Genomic DNA, 19,773 nt, shown 5'->3' on the forward strand with positions numbered 1-19,773 from the left:
GCAGATTTTTACAAGCACAGCATGCAGGCTTTTGTTCATCTCGGACAAAAATGCACAGCTAATGGTGGTGACTATGTTGAAGAGCAGTGTTTTGTAGCTTAGAATTTGCTCTATCAAATAGTGTCATTATTCTCTTTGTAGCTGTTGCAGTTTCCAAGGAAATAAATAGGATGCATTACTTTTGGAGCAACCTACATAATACTTTCTAGAAGAAAGATCTTGGTTTCTTTGAGTTCAGTGAACTGTCAGGTATGATTACAATGGCATACAAATCAATGAGAATAAAAGTGCTTAGCACAGAACTGTACATAAATTATGTCAGGTAAAAGATCAAAATATCCACCAGGAGGGATTGGAAAATTGTGTGCATTTATTTGTATTTTAGAATATCCCAGGCACAATTTTCAAGTACACAGAAGCACATTCTCCAAACGGGAGCATAAAACTAAGTGGCGTGTAGCAAGAAAACAATTAGCACAATATTTAAAATAAGTATAAACAGTATGAAATCTTTCTAAGTTTACGCTGCTACCTACTATGAATGCACTCTTTAGCACTACAAAAAGACAGCCAAAAACCACACGTAATAAGTAGCATAAAATGAACTTCCTACATCAGTTTGTTAGGAGTATATAGTAGCAACTGTGTAAGAAGAGAAGAATACTCGTATGCTGTATATACGTGCACATATACACACATATACATATGTAACTGTAAGGCCACAAGAAAAAAAAATCTGGGACAATTTATGAAGGGAATTTGAGGGGAGTGCAGTATATTAAAAAATCAAGAAGGATGCTTGCTGATGCATGTTCATGGTGAAACCACATCAGCAAGTGGAATCATGACTGACTCTTCATCAAACTTTCCCTGTTGCATCCAGGCTGGGTTACACAGTCCTATACCGCGTTCCTGGCTTGGATGCTACCTTGGGAGGAGTCAGGAAATCTCATGTCGCATGATCTCATATTTCAAAGGAAAATGCATACGAGTAGAGGGAATCCATGGAAAGCCTAAGGGGGCTGGGGGAGGTGGGAAGGGCTTGCTTGTATTTAGCTGAAAGAAGGAGACATAGGACCTTCACTTTCCTGTGGGCAGTCCACTGTAGTGGCACCACTTTGTAAGCTTTGCTTTATGTCGTGGAGTGGTCCTCAGAATGTGGATTTGATTTCCATTAAACTAAAAGATGTGCTCCAGTCACTAGTTGCATTCAGCCCGTAGGAACAAACTATGAGCTGCGCATCCAGTACTTAGCACGAGCAGTTTCAGGCTACAGAGCTTATCCAGCTGAGCTCATTTCTCACTAATGTAGACACAGGCTTTGAAAATATACAAACTAACACGAAACGAGTACTATAGCTTATATTTGCCATGTAAGAGATTAGTCGTCTTTGTTCTGTCTCACCACTGTCTGGAAAAAAGGCTTTCCCAGTAGACACTCTTCATGTTTGCAGATGTATGAGTGTCTGTGTGAGGAGGGAATAGATGAACAGTCAAAAGAACAGTGAGCGCAATTTTTTCTCTCTGTGCATCTCCAGAACTACTATTTTCAGCAGCATTATGAAAGAACTACAGGCACCTTCGTTACTCTTGTACATGTACAGTTCCTGGTAGAGAGATGCCATAGATGTCCAAAGCTTGTGATTGCTGCCCTGCCAACACCTCAATGCTAGCCATGTAAATAGAGTCATTTGGTTACACTTAGACCTGAGGTTTTCCTTATAGCAGAACACAATTGTGGCTGTGAGCAGTGTAGTACGTTCACAAAAGCAAATTTAACTATTTCTGATATTTTAATAGTATTTCCTGACTGGCTTCAACAATTTGTACGCTGCCAGCTGCTAATGGCACTCACAGAGCTCCAGCAAACTGCTCTGGATGACACATGATATGAAAAGAAAGAAAAAGCACTACTTCTGCTGCTTAAACTAAGTCTACACACAACTTACATTATTTATTATAGTGCTGGAATAAAATACGTAACATGCTGTCATGCATAATACATGGTAAGAACATGCATTAGTTCAACTTTACAGTCAGTATAGGGCCAGTAAATCAGGACAGCAGTGGCAGGTGCTGACAGCTGCATATCTGCCTGTATTCCCAGAAATAGCAGCAAGAAAAAGAAAAAAAAGTAAAACCAGCTGTTTAAAACACTCATGAAATGGTGACTCCTTATGAGTTAACCTTGCAAAAAAATAACAAAATCCAGTGATCTCTTTCCCACCTTGTTTAAAGAAACTGAGTTCAGCACCTGAGTTGAGACTGTGCCCCAAGCAAGGTGACACTGCCAGCTTGACAGAGCCTGCTGCTCCTCAGTCCTGGGTCAGCACCAGCACTGCCATTCCCACAGAGGGTGAGGACAGAGCAAACTTCATGCTGTGCAAATCAGCTGGAGAATGCATGTCATTCAGTGGGGCTGCATGAGCCTACAAAGGCTGGGTGAGCGGGGCCAGGGATGCCACACAGATTATTATGTTTTCCACAGAAGCCTTATCTTTCACTGGGGAAAAGTGGTGTCTTTTCTCCTTCAGTTTGTTTCTGGAGGGTTTGCCTAGAGGCTCCAGTGCAGAACAGACACAAGAGACTTCTGTGGATTATGCAATACAAAGCTTACAAAAAGCTTGTTTTTCTCTGTGTCATTAGTTATACATTGAGACAATACTCAGAGAAATGTACATGAACCTGGTGGCTGGATATTCACCGTATCATTATTCACTCCCCCATGGTTAACTCACACTCCTCTGTACCCTCTCAGGAATGAAGGAACAGAACGAGACACATCTGCTGAAAATGAAACACTTTCTGCTCAAAAGAGCTAACTATGCCTAGTCAGAAAAAACAGATCTTTTTTTAGTAAATTCATGATTTTCTGATGTACGCTGTACATAGCAATGACCACAGAGAGTTCTCTGTAATCCTTTGGCACTGACACCAGAGTTTCACTCTGCAGGGTACCCTCAGGTTCATCATAAACAAACCTCAGACTTGCTCGAGACCCACTAAAGACATATGCTCTTTCTGAACTACATACCTAAAAAAAATTGTCAGCAACATTTAAGCATCGATATGCAAAGTGGTAATGGCACCACTCAGTTATAATTCATGAGTGATTACTTCATTAATTTTACCTACCTGGACTCTTCCTCTGGTTGAGCACCTGTGATGTGCTGCTGGCTGTCTTTACGTATGACCATACCTCTGTCTAGCCCTCCAAGTGTTGGATGGTCTCCTCCTTAACATCACTATCTTCACAGACAAAACACTGCTTGCCGCAGTACTCAGAAGTGCAAAAATTGTACTGGGATTGGTGCTCTACTCTCAATCTGAACTTGCCACAGTGATTTCCGTTAGTTTTGGATTGAGTCCTCAGAAATGCTTAAATCAGTGAGTATTCAACTGACGGTTCAGATCATACCAGGCTGACTTCTTCATCCGTGGTGTTGCTCATATAGAAATTTTGACAACACAGAACGTTCCTCTGCCTTTTCCTGCAAGGGCATTTTCTCCTTAGCGGTAATTACCATCAGAGAGAGTGGAACAATTCTAGAGCTAAAGGCATTCAGAGGAACAGAACATCTGGAAAAATATTTGCAGGAGAGATCAAGGGGTACTCCTCTCTTGAAGAATTTCAGGGGCGTTTTTTAGAAGTTGGAACACCATCTGCTCCTCAGCAGAACTCTTCCTCAATCCTTCCTGCTTACTGATGTACCTGATACAAGCGCTCTGCAGATGGAGTCTCCCAGCCCAGATGGGAAGGGAATTTGGCTGGATGTAGAAACTGCTATTTTCTTTCTGCTAAGAGGCCTTGGTATAAGCAGAGGGAAGTGATCTGGACATCTTCTGGGGATGAAAAGGTTGAGACCATTTTTGCTACATTGTTTTGGAAAACAAAATCCTGGTGGTTTTTTTTTTTTTTTCATTACTCAGTTAATTAACTGTGAATTGGTAATGAGCTGATCAAAAAGCTGTAAGAAAATTTCAGCTTCTATTTAAAACTTTTTTTCTGAAAAATAGAACCAGAAGGTAATGCAACGTGAAATATATCCAAATTTAAACTTTTAGTAAGATGAAGGCTATGGCAAGGTAAAAAAAAGTATAGTTTTTAAACTGGATTTTGAACAGTCAACTAAATTATGGAAGAAACATCTGGTGACTACTTAGCTGACTAATGGTAACAAAAAAAAGCACCAAATTATTTGTAAGTATTCCTCTATTAGCAACAACGTGAAGATCTCTTTTGAAAACCTAAGGGAAACTCCCTGCTTGTTCCATACACATAACTGGTTGATTAAAATAGGACTGCTTGAATGAATAAGCAATTAGGATCTGATTACATTCAGGTAAACTGTAGTAGGCTTTACGTTAAAGAATTAATAAATGATTCTCAGCTGATGTCTTAACTGCTCTCAGAAGGTGAATCGTCAACATCTCTTAGCATACAGCCAAGCAGTGAAATTTTTTCTTGAGTACTACAGTGCTGATTTTAACGAATTCCTACAAAGCCATTTCTTTGTAGAATCATCTTCAACACAGTGGTCACAGTTCCTTAATCATATAATAAAAATCATGCAAATATGTGTTTAGTTTATGCTAAAGACAGGCTCATTTAAATAATGGAACCGATGTTCATTTACTCTACTGTTAATGAAGCCTGATGCAGTGTTTCTAAAAGCAGATCTCTTACCACAAATCCATCCCCTCTATGAACAGAGAGCAACACTTACTTTTGATCTGTGACAACTGCACTGTAACGATCTTCTCAATTTTGCTGTACGTTTCACTGTTCCTAGAGCTATATTTTTCTTAGCTACTCGTAGCATGAGATATTATTTCATACCACATGCAAACACTCTACAAAGAGCTGCAGCATGAAACTCAGTTTACAATGCATTGACAAGCTGTAAATGCATTGTATTTTAATGCATTGACTTCCTTAAAATTTTTCTCGGGCTTAAAAACTGCCTTGCATGTGAATGCAACTCAGGCTGAGTCCTTACACTGTGTTTCCTGGAGAGGAAGTCTATGCTTTGCGAGAGCACTTCTCATGTAAGTCTGTTCAGCCCAACTGCACTTCCCTGTGCAGCACTTTCTTTGTAACATTCTCTTAGCCCAAACACCTCCTAAACCCAAGTCCAGATTGACTTTCCAGCTCCTCTTCCCACAGGAGGCTTTAGATTGTTCCATGTTTTCCTGTACAAAATGTGGGACATTGTTCCTAGTTCTGTGAGCCTTGCTTTCTTCAAATCCTGCATTACAATTTCTTTATTAGCTTTCTGTCTATCCAGCCATCCATCTGAACTGGAAAGATGAATATGTATATAACAATAAATCTAACTCGCTGTCTTTCACTACTACAACACTTCATGCATCCATGACCCTTTCACCACTGGATTATATCCTGTGCTATATTAGACTACGATTGGTTTTAAACTCCAGGGACAAGGAGCAACCACCTTAAAAGTATTATTTGTACATTAGAGCATTGCCTGTAACCTTCAGATATGTCAGGCATCTCTTCTGCAAGGCAGTATACAAATGCAATACATTGCAAATGTGAGTATCTGTCTCAAGAGCTTACGAGAAAGTCAGTCAAGACAGGGAGTAGGAAAATGTCATTGTTCTCCTCTTCCAAGCAGGAAGATGAGACATCATGTCACATAGGTCTGGGACAGAATCTATATTTCAATATAGATATTTATCTGCAATTGTAACAATGGCCCCAGCCTTTGGCAACCAGCACAAACATTTATGGCACTAAAGTAAACAGTGAAAGATAAGCTATATTAAAAATAAAATCAGCAAGGTACATTTACAGGAGAAAATACAAAGGGCAACGGGCGTTATACCCTGGCATCACCTATCAACAGGAAGAAGAAACCAATGGTCAGAAGGAGAAACACCGGTAATGAGATTTTGTTCCCATCCTCAGAGAGTCGCAGCTGATGATGAGAATATACATATGTCATGAACATATAAAATATAGATTTATATGTACAAATATACAATAGGAAATAGTCAGTATACAAATACTTACATGTAAAAATATCTTTTTTACTTTCCGCTTTTCATGATTTACAAAAGCATACAAAGTTTCCTATTGGTTAATGTTAAAGTAGTGAGTAAACCCTGTGTGTCATGTTCCACACGTAATTCTTTCAAGTGTTCACAGTATTGGCTATTACAGTGTTGAATCTGACATTCCAGATGTTCAAATATTCTTAGGACACATTCTAAACTTAAAGCATTCATTTAAATACAGCTTAAATAAAATTCATGGTCATATTACAAATGAATCCGCTGCAGTTGAAACCCTTCTGTGAGAATAAGCTTGGAAATGCATGTTTCAACTAGAGATGAGTATATTTTAAAAATCTTGAACTGCTTCTTGATGTGTAGATAATAGAAGGTGGTGAGTTCTCTCAACTCCATCTGAAGCAATGCAGCAAGGGAGCTTACTATTACAAATTATCCTCAGTAGGAATAAGGACATACAGAGCAATCTGCCATCAGATCCAGACGTGCCATCACTTTCTTCAAATACCCAACGGACAAGAATTAATGACAGGTACCATTGTTTTTGAGGTAAGAATAAATGCACTGTAGCATTCTTTATCAGCATTGTGCTTTATGGACTCATATTAATCCTCACAACTCCCTTGTGAGGTAGATAGGTATCACCCCCATTTTTAAAGATGGAGAAGCTGGAAAGATAAGTTATGATGGCTAGAAGGGAAATACTGTCAATAATGGATGTTGGAGCAACTCAGAGGCATAACTGGAGAAAATGGAGATGCTCATGTGACAGCCTTACTCTAACCAGCTCAGATACTGACAGCAAGCTAATTACACCAGCCAAAGGTTCTGTGTGGGCTATAAAAGAGAACCTAAATCCCACACTGCTGGAGCAAAACTGTTGGATAGCAGTTTCAAAAAGCATAAAACACATCATCCAAGATGGTGCAGCCTGATCAGGATGGAATGAAGCTGCAATTTAGAAGGCATGAATTAATCAGGAACCTTGAGCAAGTAATATTTTCTCATGTGAGAGCTGTGTGCAGTTCAAGAACCATGTTTAGCTCATCTCTAATTTTAGCATATACCCAAGTGCTGCGTCAAAGTATTCAGATGCTTTTTAACATTTGCTCACTCACAGAAAAGACAACTAGACTATGGAAGTCTGTATATTTCTTCATATTTCCTCTGTGGAAAATTTCTGCTAATACCACAAATGAAACTAGTTCTGCAGTACTTTCGGTACTGCAACTGAGCCACAGACACTGATTTTAATTACCTAAGGTGATGGAACAACCAAGTTCCCTGTGTGCATCTGCATACACAGGAAATCTCATCTGTTTTTAACTACTGAAGTAAAATCCAGTTAAAGCATAAAGTGCATTGGATGGAGTAAAACCCTTAGAAATAACAAGCAATGTGTCTGCCTTCCACAGTTTGATTAACCTTGCTTAACAGCTGAGCCATCACCCACTTTATCTTCTGGTTTTAGTTTACTGTTATCCAGGCTGAAAAAGGCCTGCCAGATGTAAGCAGAATTATTGTAAACGGACACAATTTTGTAATATTATGCTATCCGGGGAGCGTTAAGAAAACCAGTATCAAGATACCGTCCAGTTGGGGTGTGTAAATGTTATTGTGTGCTTCTTGGCCCATTTAGCAAATACTTTTTTTTCTGTGATAAACCTATGGCCTCCATAAGGAGCATTTTCATGCAGAAAGTATTCTTCACACTCATCTCTTCCTGGCTCGTAATAATGGTAGGGAACTTTGCGAAAGCCTTCTGACCTAAGGAAGGAAAAGATAGACATAAGAATTATCTCGAAGAAGAACATGAATATATACTGTACCTGAATTAACTGAAATCCTTTCCATGTATTGATGCTTCAGCTCCTTTTCTAAATTGGGTGAGGGCTTTAATTATGGCATAGTTTGTATGAATTGTACTTCAGAAAAGGAAGCTAAGTGTATCTCTCAGCGTGTGCTGGTGTTATCAGTCAGCAAGAAGCTGAGGGGACAGCTCTTCTGGATGCTGTGCATTTAGTCTGACCCTGAGGAACTATTAGCCCATAAAGCTCCATTTCTTAGGAAAGTATACTCATTGAGTAGTCCCAAATCTTGAAACTGGTCTTTGGACTGGATGAATAAGGCAGTTAGAATCACCTACATTTCAAGTAGGTGATACAGGCGGAACTGCAGCTTTAAGGAAACCCATCCTTATCTGCTGTCAACGGACTTAAGTGTTATCCATGGCATTAACTGGTTTTACATCCTGGCTATGCAGTGACAGCTCAGCTGAACCCTGTGAGGACAACTTTAGTTCCGTCACTCCTCATCTCAGGGCACCTAGTGTGTTTTCATAAACAAAGAACAACATATGTTCATTCCATCTGGATGACTCAGTCAGTGGGATCTGCAAATTCTAAAAAGTCTCTCTCTACACTTATGATATCCTAATTAAACAGCTGTGACTCAAATGCCTTTTTTGGGGGCTGGTCTACTGGAATGACTGCCACACTGGAGTGATGCAGAGTATGAAGCACGACCTTACTCTAGGAGCTGGGGACCCTCTGCACTGGTTACATGCAGGACATGAACCAGCCTGGGTACAGAAAAATAGGCTTAGATTAACATCATTTATTGTTTATGACATTTCCTGCTTTTGTGAATGAGGAATTGTTTCATTTTATATTTGCTGCCTTACACTGTAGATTCAAGCATTTAACTTGGACTTTTAAAAATAGTGTTTATAGTTATACTTCTGACAATAGAATTAATCCATTGTCACTGTAAGGTCACTAACAGTAGTTGGTTGAAATTTATGTCAGTTTACCGTGATAAAGCCTGCAGGACTTGTTTTATTATCTAATTAGAAACCCCCTACTACTCCAAATAAGCCATATATAAACTAGAAAGTTCAAGTAGGTTGCTCAATGGTGGTAAAATGTAATTTCAGGTAACTATCCAGGGTAATCAGTTTCTTTCATTTCCAGGTGTAGTTGGCATACAGAAAACTAACATATTAGTATTTCTTCTATAGCAGTAAAGTACATTTTGTCGAAATAGCAACATACTTTGTCTCCAGCTAATTCAGAAACTGCAGATCTTTGATTAAAAATAGTTCCGTATGATATCTGATGTTAGGTTTTGTAAATGTTTTTATTTTATCAACAGCAAATGCCATATCAGTACTAAGTATGCTGACAATGTAGTCTCACATCAATGCAAAACACTGGGAAATGGCTGCCTGATCCATTTTTTTTGGATTTATGATATTAAAATCAATTGTGAAATTTTGACAAGACATCAGCATTGTAGATGCATGAAAATAATTTCCTGTGATCTTACTTGCAGTAGGTGTCATTTATCATCCCATAGACGTGAATTCCATAGCAGGCATCCATAGCCAAAATTAAGGTAAACCAACCCGTACTGAGATATGAACCTGACTGGACTCTGTAAAAATACAACATACAGAAAATAAATTGCAATGAGAAATTACCAACACTTTATCAAAGAAATGTAATCTATTACTTGGGACAAAAGACATTAAGCAACTTGACAATCTGTCAAAACTACACAATTATTTTGAATTATTTATAGATATACTCTCATTCTTGCCAGCTTGGGGCCTCAAGCTATTGCCCACAGAAAAAAAAAAAAACTTACCAAGTTAAAATCTGAAGTCAAACAGTGCATCTCCCATTAGACAGAAAATTATTTACTTGTACATCCAAAAGATAACAATTACTGGAGGGTGTAAAATAAGACAATGTTCACCAGAAAGCAAACTACTGGCAGAGTTCGAGCTGCATGTATGTGGGTATTCACCATTCTCTTCCACAAGCAAACTTTTATATCCTCTGCCTGAAAATTTGCACAGAGATGAAAGCTTTAAGGCCATTTTGGTGGAAAACCATCTAACACAATGCTTTGAAAAACAAAACTTCTTGCCCATCACTTTACACAAGCCTGTGCTATCATTAAGACAACCAAGCAAAGAGAAAGCACAAGAGAGCAGTGCCCAAATTGATAACCTTTGCTGAAATAACCAGTTTCATTAAATCAGTCCAAAAGTATTACCTGCATGAGTGAGAACTAAAGGATTTGACTCACATACTGGCTATGTAAGCAAATGTGTACACTGTTAATTACAGACCAAATCTTGTTCACTTTACTCACACAAGTGCTACCAATGGTGGACAGGGAGTCAACAAAACTGCACTTACAGTCTGAACAAGCAATACATACTGCTTTACCTCGTAAGTAATAAGAACTCACTTAGCACTCAATGTTTACAAGCATGTTGAAATCCTGCTTTGCACATGTAGGGCTTTCAGTTTGATTGAAATCAATGAAAATCATTATTTTGAAATTATAAATAACATGTCCAATTTCCAAGAAGTCATCACCTTAGCTTTAGTTCATAAGTTTGAGAGAGCTTACTGTGAGCGAGAGGAGGGGATAATTTAGCTTTATGCCATATCTTCCAGCTTTTAGCTCTGGGTACAGCAGGGAGCAGTCTGTTCTCCATCATAAGTTAAAGTAACCTAAGCTTTGCAGTCAATTAAGTTTGGCTGCAAAAAACTCCCGTGTAGGCCTACGTGCAAATCAGCTTTTCCCATCAACAATATCTTCTGAAAACATTTTCATCCTGGTGTAGGAATAAAGCTTTCATTTGAAAAAAAAAAAACTAAACCACAAAAATACAGATATAGCATATAGCAACTCATCCAGCCTATAACACATAGCTTTTCTGTGAGACAGAACAACCAACTTCAGGTGCTTCTTCCCAATTCAGAGCATGGACGTACCATGGTAACCTCTGGGGGTAAATCTGCCAATCAGTGGCTTTGGGCTCAGATTCTTTGTTACTTCCTTGCTCTTTCTCATTGCAATTTGACAAAATACTAAGATGGGTAAAAGTCTACATGTACAACCTTTATAATGACATTTACCTGACGCATATTAGACTGAGATTCAAATTCCTGCTCTGATGAATGCTTACTATTATGGAAATTAGATAGACTCCAAGAGCTTCACGTTCCTAAAGAAACTCTAGCTCTTCAAACAAATATTATTATTTCAGTGAAAAACAACTATCTTAACTCCCGGAGAGTTCTTCTGTACCCAGGAATACTCAGAGCACTCTAGGCTACATCTTCCATTCCTTGCCAATGTCTAGCATCCCTCACAGCTTAGACAGAGTGAACTTCTATCCTTACTCTTCCTGAGAAGTCCTTTTCCTTGGGGAAGCTCATCTGTTGAACTGACTTTATTGAGTAAAGGACCATTCTGGAAGCAAGAAATAAAGGGCTAACTTAGCGCTGAAAAATGACCAATGGGAATAGAAGGCAGGTGGTTAAATATTCACTTTTCCTTAGGTGGAGACCAGTTGTAATTGCACTGACATCGTACAGCCACAAAACTGTACATTTGTTTGTCTGTTCCTTTAGGATCTTCATTTCTTCAAACAGAATGTTTCCCAAAGAGAATTCCCAACCCATTTCATGTTATTTCAGAGTAGCATCCTGCCATGTTAAGAGGTGCATTGCTTCTAACTTGCTTCCTGCTCTCGCACCAGAATACTACCCTTGAACTTTTAAAGCCATTTAAAATCATAATAACCATTTATAAAACACTCTGAAGATCAGGATCCTTCCAATAATGGATGTTTATTGGAGAATGCTATATTGACAATAACATCTAAAATTTGCTATACTCAGGAGAAAAACAGAATTTTAAAAAAGAATTAATCAATATTTCATGTCCTGTTTTAACATCATTGAACCTCAGTCCTCTCATCTATATACTACAGTGGCAGAATAAATAAAAACAGCAGAGTGAGATTCTAGATACCTTCCCTGGGAGATAAAGTACATGACAGAATATAGATTATGTGTTTTAAAACAAAGCACTTATATTCCTCTCATTTTTTTTCCTCTGAAGATACACAGGAATATGAGGGAATACACTGTGGGGACTCTGGATGATTTGGTAACACCTTAGCATTCAATCTGATTCTGTAAACGTACTTTCCAAATTCCAATGAAAGCAATATTAGAAGTGTGAAAACAATTTTAGCTGTCCTTAAAAAGCCATAAATCTCGGAATATCTTTTAAAATATCATCCCATAAAACTGTAGTGCAAAGCAATGTCTCAGCCCTTGCTATTATGCTAACACCATGCATGCAATTTCTCTCTCTACAGGAGAGTTTTACATGTTTGTTTTTTTTTTTGGCCAGGGCTTTTTGAGTCCTATGTGAGAGTTCCTCTTGTTACTGTAATTGCATTGAAATTTCAAATTTTTTACTATTACACTGGAAGTAAAAGAATAGCATACATAGCATCTGTGTTACTGCACAGATCTGAAGGTAAAAGGACATTCATCTCCAAATAGGTGAAATAAGAGTTCGCTAAGTGTTGTCTGTAGAAGTACAAGAAAAAAAAAATATATATATATATATATATAGTATAGGCAAATGTACTGTGATATCTGTGCATGCAGCAAATCCAGGGTTCTTCCCTATGGCTCTGAGTGACTTTTTCTTATATGCTAAAATTAATGGGGCACCAGATCTAGGCAAGAAATTGGCTCAACAGCCAAAGAGAAACTAATGCACTATTTTTCAAAAAGCACATTTAAAAAAGGATGATTTTGCTTTCAAGACATGATTTACAGCTGGGTGCAGTAAGAAAAAAGCAATACTCACACAACGTTACTTTGTCTGTTTTTCTTGAAAAGGAAAGTTTACTTTGCGTACCTCCTGCATTACAAGGATTCTTAAAGAAATGTGATGCTGGGATGTAATTCGTTCCGCTAAATATCATCCAGCATACGCTTAACATTAAAAAATTGAAAAGACCAATGAAATCAATTTAATTAAGATGCTTAAAACAAAGTATATGCTTGTCTATCTTGCTCTTAGTGAGCGTTTAACTGCTTAACATGCCATTATCTTACCTCGTAATATAAAAGTGCCAAGATTACCAGTTATTCGCAAATGGCAAAACATATAATTTGCTTTTTATCTTTAGTTTCTCACAACATGTTATGGCTTTTCTTCTGCATTTAGAAGAAAAGGATAAAAATATATCTAGAAATACTAGATTTGTCATGTGTGGTAGAAAATAAATTTAATTAAAAATAATTTTAAATACAGGCAATTAGCTCTTTTGCCTTAGCTTTCCCATATTCTACAAAAAGCATATGAAATGGATATAAAGGAGATGGAGTACAGTGTGCCTCATAAAAATACTGCAGACTGAAATTCATCTTGACACCTATAACCATGCTTTGATGTAGGATAAACGAAGGGAAAACTGGTTCCTTCTTTCATCAGAGGAAAACGAAGGTATATATTTTAATGATCAAGCACGTGTGAGTTCAAATTGGGTAAAAATTTTGCTGTCACTTGAGTTCTGACTTTACCATAAGATTCCAAGAGGCTATTTTCTTTATTCGGTTGTTCCAGGCCTTTTACGTGGACAATCAATTCTAGCTCTATGGTTCAGTGGATTGTAATTTCCAGTGAGGAGTTTCGCGTTAAAATTTAAAGTTGAAAATAATGTTTGTTAAGGTGGAGACAATCAGCAGACAAATAATTTCATGTCAATCTGATTCCAGAAAATTATTTAGGAGCTTATTTTTATTCTTTCTTTGGAGAAATCAAAGAGCAGAGAAGGTCAGTAGAGAGCGTTAATTAAGGGGAAAATCTAAGAAATTTAGGACTTCAAGAAGCTATTAAGTAGGAGCCAAAAGTATTAACGAGACACGTTTTTTGCCTCGTTTCAAAATATTGCAGTAAAATGGAATCAAAGAATGACAGATTGAAATGACAAGATTCTCCAGGCCAATTAGTTGATGAAAACACATCTTTTCATAAGTGCTGTTTATAGACTCAGAACCTCAGTTGACCCGCCTACCAAAACTACTGAATCATCAGCAGTTTAACTTATAGCAGCTTGTCAGGCCCTGGATTAGTAAATAAATAAAAGTATTAGTCTAAGCAAAGAGTTCTGTAATGCAGTCAGAAGAGGCTTAATAACTTGAGAGGTCCTTCAGCACCCTAAAAGATTTGTAGAAAATGGTTCAAAACAAATAGAAATATTTTCAATAACTGATTTGATTTTTGTTTAAAAGCTGTTCAGGTAGACATGGCCCTGGTACTTCTGGATTTGTTCCTGCAGGGCATCAAGATCCCATTACACTTCTGGGAGTGGTGGGCATGCTCTGGCTTTGAGTGGCACTGCCACACAGGGTGAGTGACCCCCAGGAGTGAGGGGGGAGAGCGCAAGTCCTCTCTGTCCTCCCCTGTTGAAGACTTCCAGCTCTATTTCTCCAAAGGTGACAGGAAGTTTCTGAATAAGAGTCTATTTCCTTACAACTAAAAACAATAGAAAAGAATTATCTACTAGCACAAACTGGTGATCCATTACTCTATTCTATGCTAACCAAATTAATGCTGCCATTGTACTTATCTTGATTGAGATTTCTGGTTTTTTGTTTCTTTGTTTTGTTGGTTTTGTTCGTTACATTCAGGAGCTCTGAATGTAACTGCTGAACAACTCTTCTTTGCCAAATTAAACATTCCCACTCCTCAGATCGCAGATTTGGTCTATGTTTTTCTCTTCATAGCAAGAGTGGATTTGTACCTACCCAATTAGAATGAGCTAACAGACAAAATGCCCCCACCTCGGACAGAACAGCAGGGTTTATTTTCTATGCACCTCTTGTTTGAGAAGAATATGTACTTCTCATGCCAGAAAGCTGTTAGAAAGGAAATAAATCTAGTACAGGAGAAGGCTAAGACCCTAAATGCTGAAAAGCATTAGCAATTGCCTAGATTTAATTCTGTTTTCTGTATGACTCGGTGCTTTGTTGCTAATAATTTCATTATATACATTCTGCAGAAAATATAGCAAAAGAAGAGCAATGAGACAGCACAGAGAATTGATTTCACTTGGTAAAAATAGTTGCTGTTTCTGCATTACAAAGATACCTGTTAGGCAGTTGTTTATCATAATTATTCATTCTTCTGCATGTGTGTGCGTGCACGCATGTGTTTGCTTTGCATTCCTAACGATGCAGGACATCTAATAATAAACAGCCATGCCCCTCAAGCAGTGAGCAGGCTGTCTCACACATTCAAAGGCCCACATGGTGCTTCAGGTCATTCTGAAAAGTGAAACATTTATATGTGGACAGATGTTTTATTATCCATTGTGTATGGTTTCATGCAAAGCTTAAACAAGTGGAATGCATTATGATCAGCACAGACCACATTCCAGATTCACACAGTGACTGAGCCCAACGTGATGTACCTGGGAGTGGAAACGTGATGCCCACCTGCATGCCCAAAGTCTTGGCAGACCATCCTTACATCCTTACAGTGAATCCTGAAAATAAACTGCAGTCAAGTTGCATACTGTCCAATTGATCTACAGAAAGTATAGATCTTCTTTCTATATTCATATTGCACTAACATAGAGGAAGAGGGCAAGAGTCCATCTCAGTTGAATTTGCTACGAGTACACATGGAAAGGTGACTCCTGGGTCACAAACCAGCCCAGGAGAATTGAAAAAGAGATGTAAAAATTAATTCCAATGTCAAAATGGCCTTGAAAAATAGACAGAAGGGATGCTGCTGAATTAGAATGAGAATTAAGGAGGAATGTGTTACTGCGACGACTGAAATCCACACAGCATCTGCTTTTTGGTAAGTGACTTATGCATATAATTCCCATCTTTGTGTTGTGTGCAATATTTTTTTTTCTTTCCTCTCTTTTTCTGCTCTACTCAATATACACATGGAAGCCTGGAATAAAGGAGGAAAAGAAAAGATCAACTTAAAGAAATTGACTTCTGCTGCTCAGACTTTTGTATTTTCCTTATTTCTGATTTCTTGACCTGATTTTGATGCATCTCAGCTCAGCTGTGAACTCAAGCAGCAAAAGAAGGAAGTTATTTCATTCAGGCAGAGAGGGCTCCTTCAGACACCTGTGCTGCTGAGCTCAGAGGAGAAAAGGAGAATTCTTGTTTATCAGTAATAACTATGGAGGTCTAGCTTGCTGCAAAGTGCACAGAAAAGGACCTAGACTAATGAACTAGTCTAGAAGCTAGATTAATGTCTTCCTCCCAATATATATGTACTATTTTCAAGCTGATTCTCTTACTGCAAAGCCTATGCTAGTCTTTTCAGGTTGAGTGGCATTCCCTGTAGAGAACAAGAATTGCTAACTAAATTTCTTACAGCTGTTGAGCTTCTGCAGCCCATACTTACTCTTCAGATACAAATTGTGATCTCGGTGCAGACCACTTACAGAACAGTAAGCCATACTCTTAGACCCAACAAGATACTATTTTTTTGTACAAACAGACCTCAATTTTCTTTTCTTCTCCACTCTCATCCGTCATCCTCCCATTTCCAGAAATACATATTACCTTGATTTCTATTGAAAACTTTTCTTCATTTCCATTTCATAAGTAGAAACTGTGGTCTGAGGCACAGCTGATGCCATTGCATGTGCTCAAGCTATTAGTAGAAGATGTCTTTTGAAAGTGCCCTGCTTGCAGCTGCCACCTGGGATCAGAAGTCAAGCTGCTCTTTCATGATTACCAGTAACCTAGGCCCAGGGGAGGTGCATGGTGCAGAAAGAGAACTTGAAGTGCATGGCTCTGCATATCTCCATTAGCACTTGGATTTACTCGACAAGCAAATAGATAATTAAATCAGAAGAGATCCACGTGTTAGATGTCACTGAAAAAGTGATCAGTAATTTTTTTTAAGGTTTTTGTTTGTTTGTTTTTTTAAATCATACTAATAACCATCAGAGGTACACAACTATTATCTCTAAAGACAGGAAGCTGACAGGAAGCTAAATTCACATCAGCATATTTGAGGGCCAAGCTGTTGGCATGATTATACGTTCATTTTTCTCTTTGGAAACCACCTGAGTAAAATTCCCTCCGCTCTGAACTCATCAGGAAATGTAGCTATTCTGTCCTATGCCAGTTTACAGCTTGCTCTACAGTACAATTAGGTATGCTTGCAGGGATTGAAGCAAATGAGATGTAGTGCCAAATTCCCTTGACAATACTCAATCATGCAAGTAAGTTGTGGCACTGCAGCATACTCCTGTCCCACTATTCTTCACTTTCCATTGGTTTGGTCAAAGTCTTCATTCAAAAGAGCTCATCTCTGATGACTGGTGGCATGGGAATTGATGGCTGCAGCTTTGCACTGGTTTCATGACTTCTGCAGAGCAGCTTTATTCATTCTGCTCTTCATCAGAAACCCGCAGCCAGTTTGGTGAGTAGGGGTTTAGCATTTTCCCATCACACTGAAGGGACTGGAGAAGGATTTAAATGTTCATTCTTTGTAACTAAAAATGAATCAAAACTCAAAAGTGTGTCAAGTGGAAAAAAAAAAAACCCAACAACCCACAACACTGACTTTTTCCTGTATCCACATTTAAATCAACACTTGCTGTCTTGAGTCTGCACGTTATTCTCCAGGGAGGATGTAAACTAAACAGAGCTGCAGTTAATCCAGAATCCCTGAGGAGAATTAATTAGGCAGGCTTTCCCACCCTTTTCTTTGGGTATTAAAGGACACTTCCTACTCCTAGCTGCATATTTTAGTGAAACCTATTGTAGGTGAACACAGAAGAAATTTCTCGATTAGCTCTTATCTGTCAAGACAAGAAACTGAAGGGAGTTCCTCTAACCTTGGCTGAAAGCAGCATGCATTTTTCATAAAAACAACTTCTATTAGTTTTCCTATATTGAAAGCAAGAAGTAAGAGACAACTTTCTAAAGGTGCACGTTGTAAGTCCATGACATTGGGATGGGAACAGAGGCTATTGTAACAGTATTTTGTTTTATTGCTACAGTGAAAATAAAAGAAGAGCTAGCATGAGACCGTACCCTAACTCTGTTCATCCACGTGGGGAAGACACGGCACCCAATGGTACCTAAGTAGTAATTGAACATTCATGCTGAAGTCTCTCCACCAAGTACAGAAGGCAGAATGCAAGACCTTCTACTCCTGTTCCATAGAAACTCCCTACAGTATTGTATTACAGAGCCACATTTTATAATCCAGAACTACAAAGAGTGAACCATGCTCTCTACACTGTCTATTTGTACAAGCCAAAAGATCATTCTAGGTTATGGAACATTAATATTTTTAGCAAAAAATGAAATCTTCAATCCAGACAAATTATTCTGGTGTAGAAAAAAGGAGTTAAAAATAGAACTTGTGTGGATCTGAATTTTAATTCAAATGCAAGAGGCCATAATGTATCTCATCAGTCAAGCTTTGAAGATGAACTGCTAATTAACACAGATGTTACCTTCCCCTTTACTACTGTAACTTTCTCCAGACTAACTTTTCTCTTAACATAGAAAAGGAAAATAATATTTCTTTTGCCTTTTTTTAATGTTAAATTTAATAAAGCACATCCATATATAGATGTATCATGCTACTCCTTAGTTATCAATTTTAGGGTCTAGTTTTATTCTGCTTTCTAACAAACTCGCCTCTGTTCAGCTACCTAGAAAGAAGTAAATAATCCTAGCCTATGAGCTACTGAAGCATTCCCTTCCTTCTCCACAGCTCTGTCTACATAGCAGCTGGCTTTCTGATCGGCACCTCTCCATTATGCTCATTATGACAAAAGATGTAGAGGTCTAATTAAAGGTTCATTTGAAATATAAGGTCCCAAACCCTCACAACATGCAAGATTAGCTTTTGTCTCTTCCATTCTGTTCAGCAAAAACCACTATATTTATGCAATAGGGTTGTCTGGAGACCAGATGCCTGCAGCCATTGAGATGTGTATTTACCTTGAAAGCAGCACCTTCATAGAATCATAGAATGGCCTGGGTTGAAAAGGACCATAATGATCACCTAGTTTCAATCCCCCTGCCACGGGCAGGGTTGCCAACTACTAGACCAGGCTGCACCTTGATTGCAGACAAGACAGATTAGGAAGAACAGATGAAGAATCATGCATTTTTTTTTCCTCAGACATTTATACAGCAAAAAGTATGACACAGCAAACTATTTAGAGAACCCTAATAATGCCACAGAGAAGTCCATAGGAAAAGGACCCATGGATTAGGGTAGATTCCCTTCTAGTCCACTTTGTTCCTTCAGTATCGAACAGAATATCTTTCCCATACTCACTGAATAGACTACAGGAAGGTAACTGGGCAACTGTACAAATGGAAGCTGGGATAAATGCTCTAAAAAAGGATTTTTACAGCTTCCCCGCGATTAACTGAAGTAGCAAGCTAGTTAGTTTTCTGAGTCTTACAAAATCTATCTTTTTGATCATGGTAAACTCGAGGATTATAGGACTAATCATCTAGCCAACTCACTGTCAGTAAAAGCTAATGCCAAATTATCAAATATGGTAAAGAGTTTAATTAGCTAGTGACTTGATATTTTCCGTTAAACAAAGTGATGAGGACAGTCATGAAGCCAGATAGCATCCTCTGCTTTATTAATAAATACTCTTCAATGTAATACACTGCTCTAAGTGACATCGTATCTTCAGTGATTCCTGGTATAAAAAGATTTGGATACATTGCCACTGAAGCTGTGCAGGCAAGCAGCTCTTCACAATGCTGCACACCTGACAGCATACATCACAGGAGGCCGACACTGTTCTCTGGATATCAAAGCTCAGGACATCAAAGTTTACGGAACTCATATCTGGATGATTTTCATTACATACATTAGAACAAG

At 38.3% G+C, this 19,773-nt stretch overlaps 1 protein-coding gene across 2 annotated transcripts in view; it reads right to left on the reverse strand.

Annotated features, from left to right (window-relative positions):
- Nucleotides 1-350: 350 nt before the first annotated feature.
- ST6GALNAC3 (ST6 N-acetylgalactosaminide alpha-2,6-sialyltransferase 3) overlaps nucleotides 351-19,773 on the reverse strand; it is a 200,670-nt gene continuing 181,247 nt past the window's right edge. For both annotated transcript variants that reach the window (XM_025153111.3, XM_040705346.2), the window contains exons 4-5: nucleotides 9,364-9,471; nucleotides 351-7,803 (exon numbers count right to left, since the gene is read on the reverse strand). In XM_025153111.3, coding sequence (XP_025008879.2) covers nucleotides 7,617-7,803; nucleotides 9,364-9,471 — 295 coding nt within the window. In that variant the 3' untranslated portion in view covers nucleotides 351-7,616. The remainder of the gene's footprint in view (nucleotides 7,804-9,363; nucleotides 9,472-19,773) is intronic.

Source organism: Gallus gallus, chromosome 8 (assembly GCF_016699485.2).
Source record: "Gallus gallus isolate bGalGal1 chromosome 8, bGalGal1.mat.broiler.GRCg7b, whole genome shotgun sequence".
Classification (NCBI taxonomy): domain Eukaryota; kingdom Metazoa; phylum Chordata; class Aves; order Galliformes; family Phasianidae; genus Gallus; species Gallus gallus.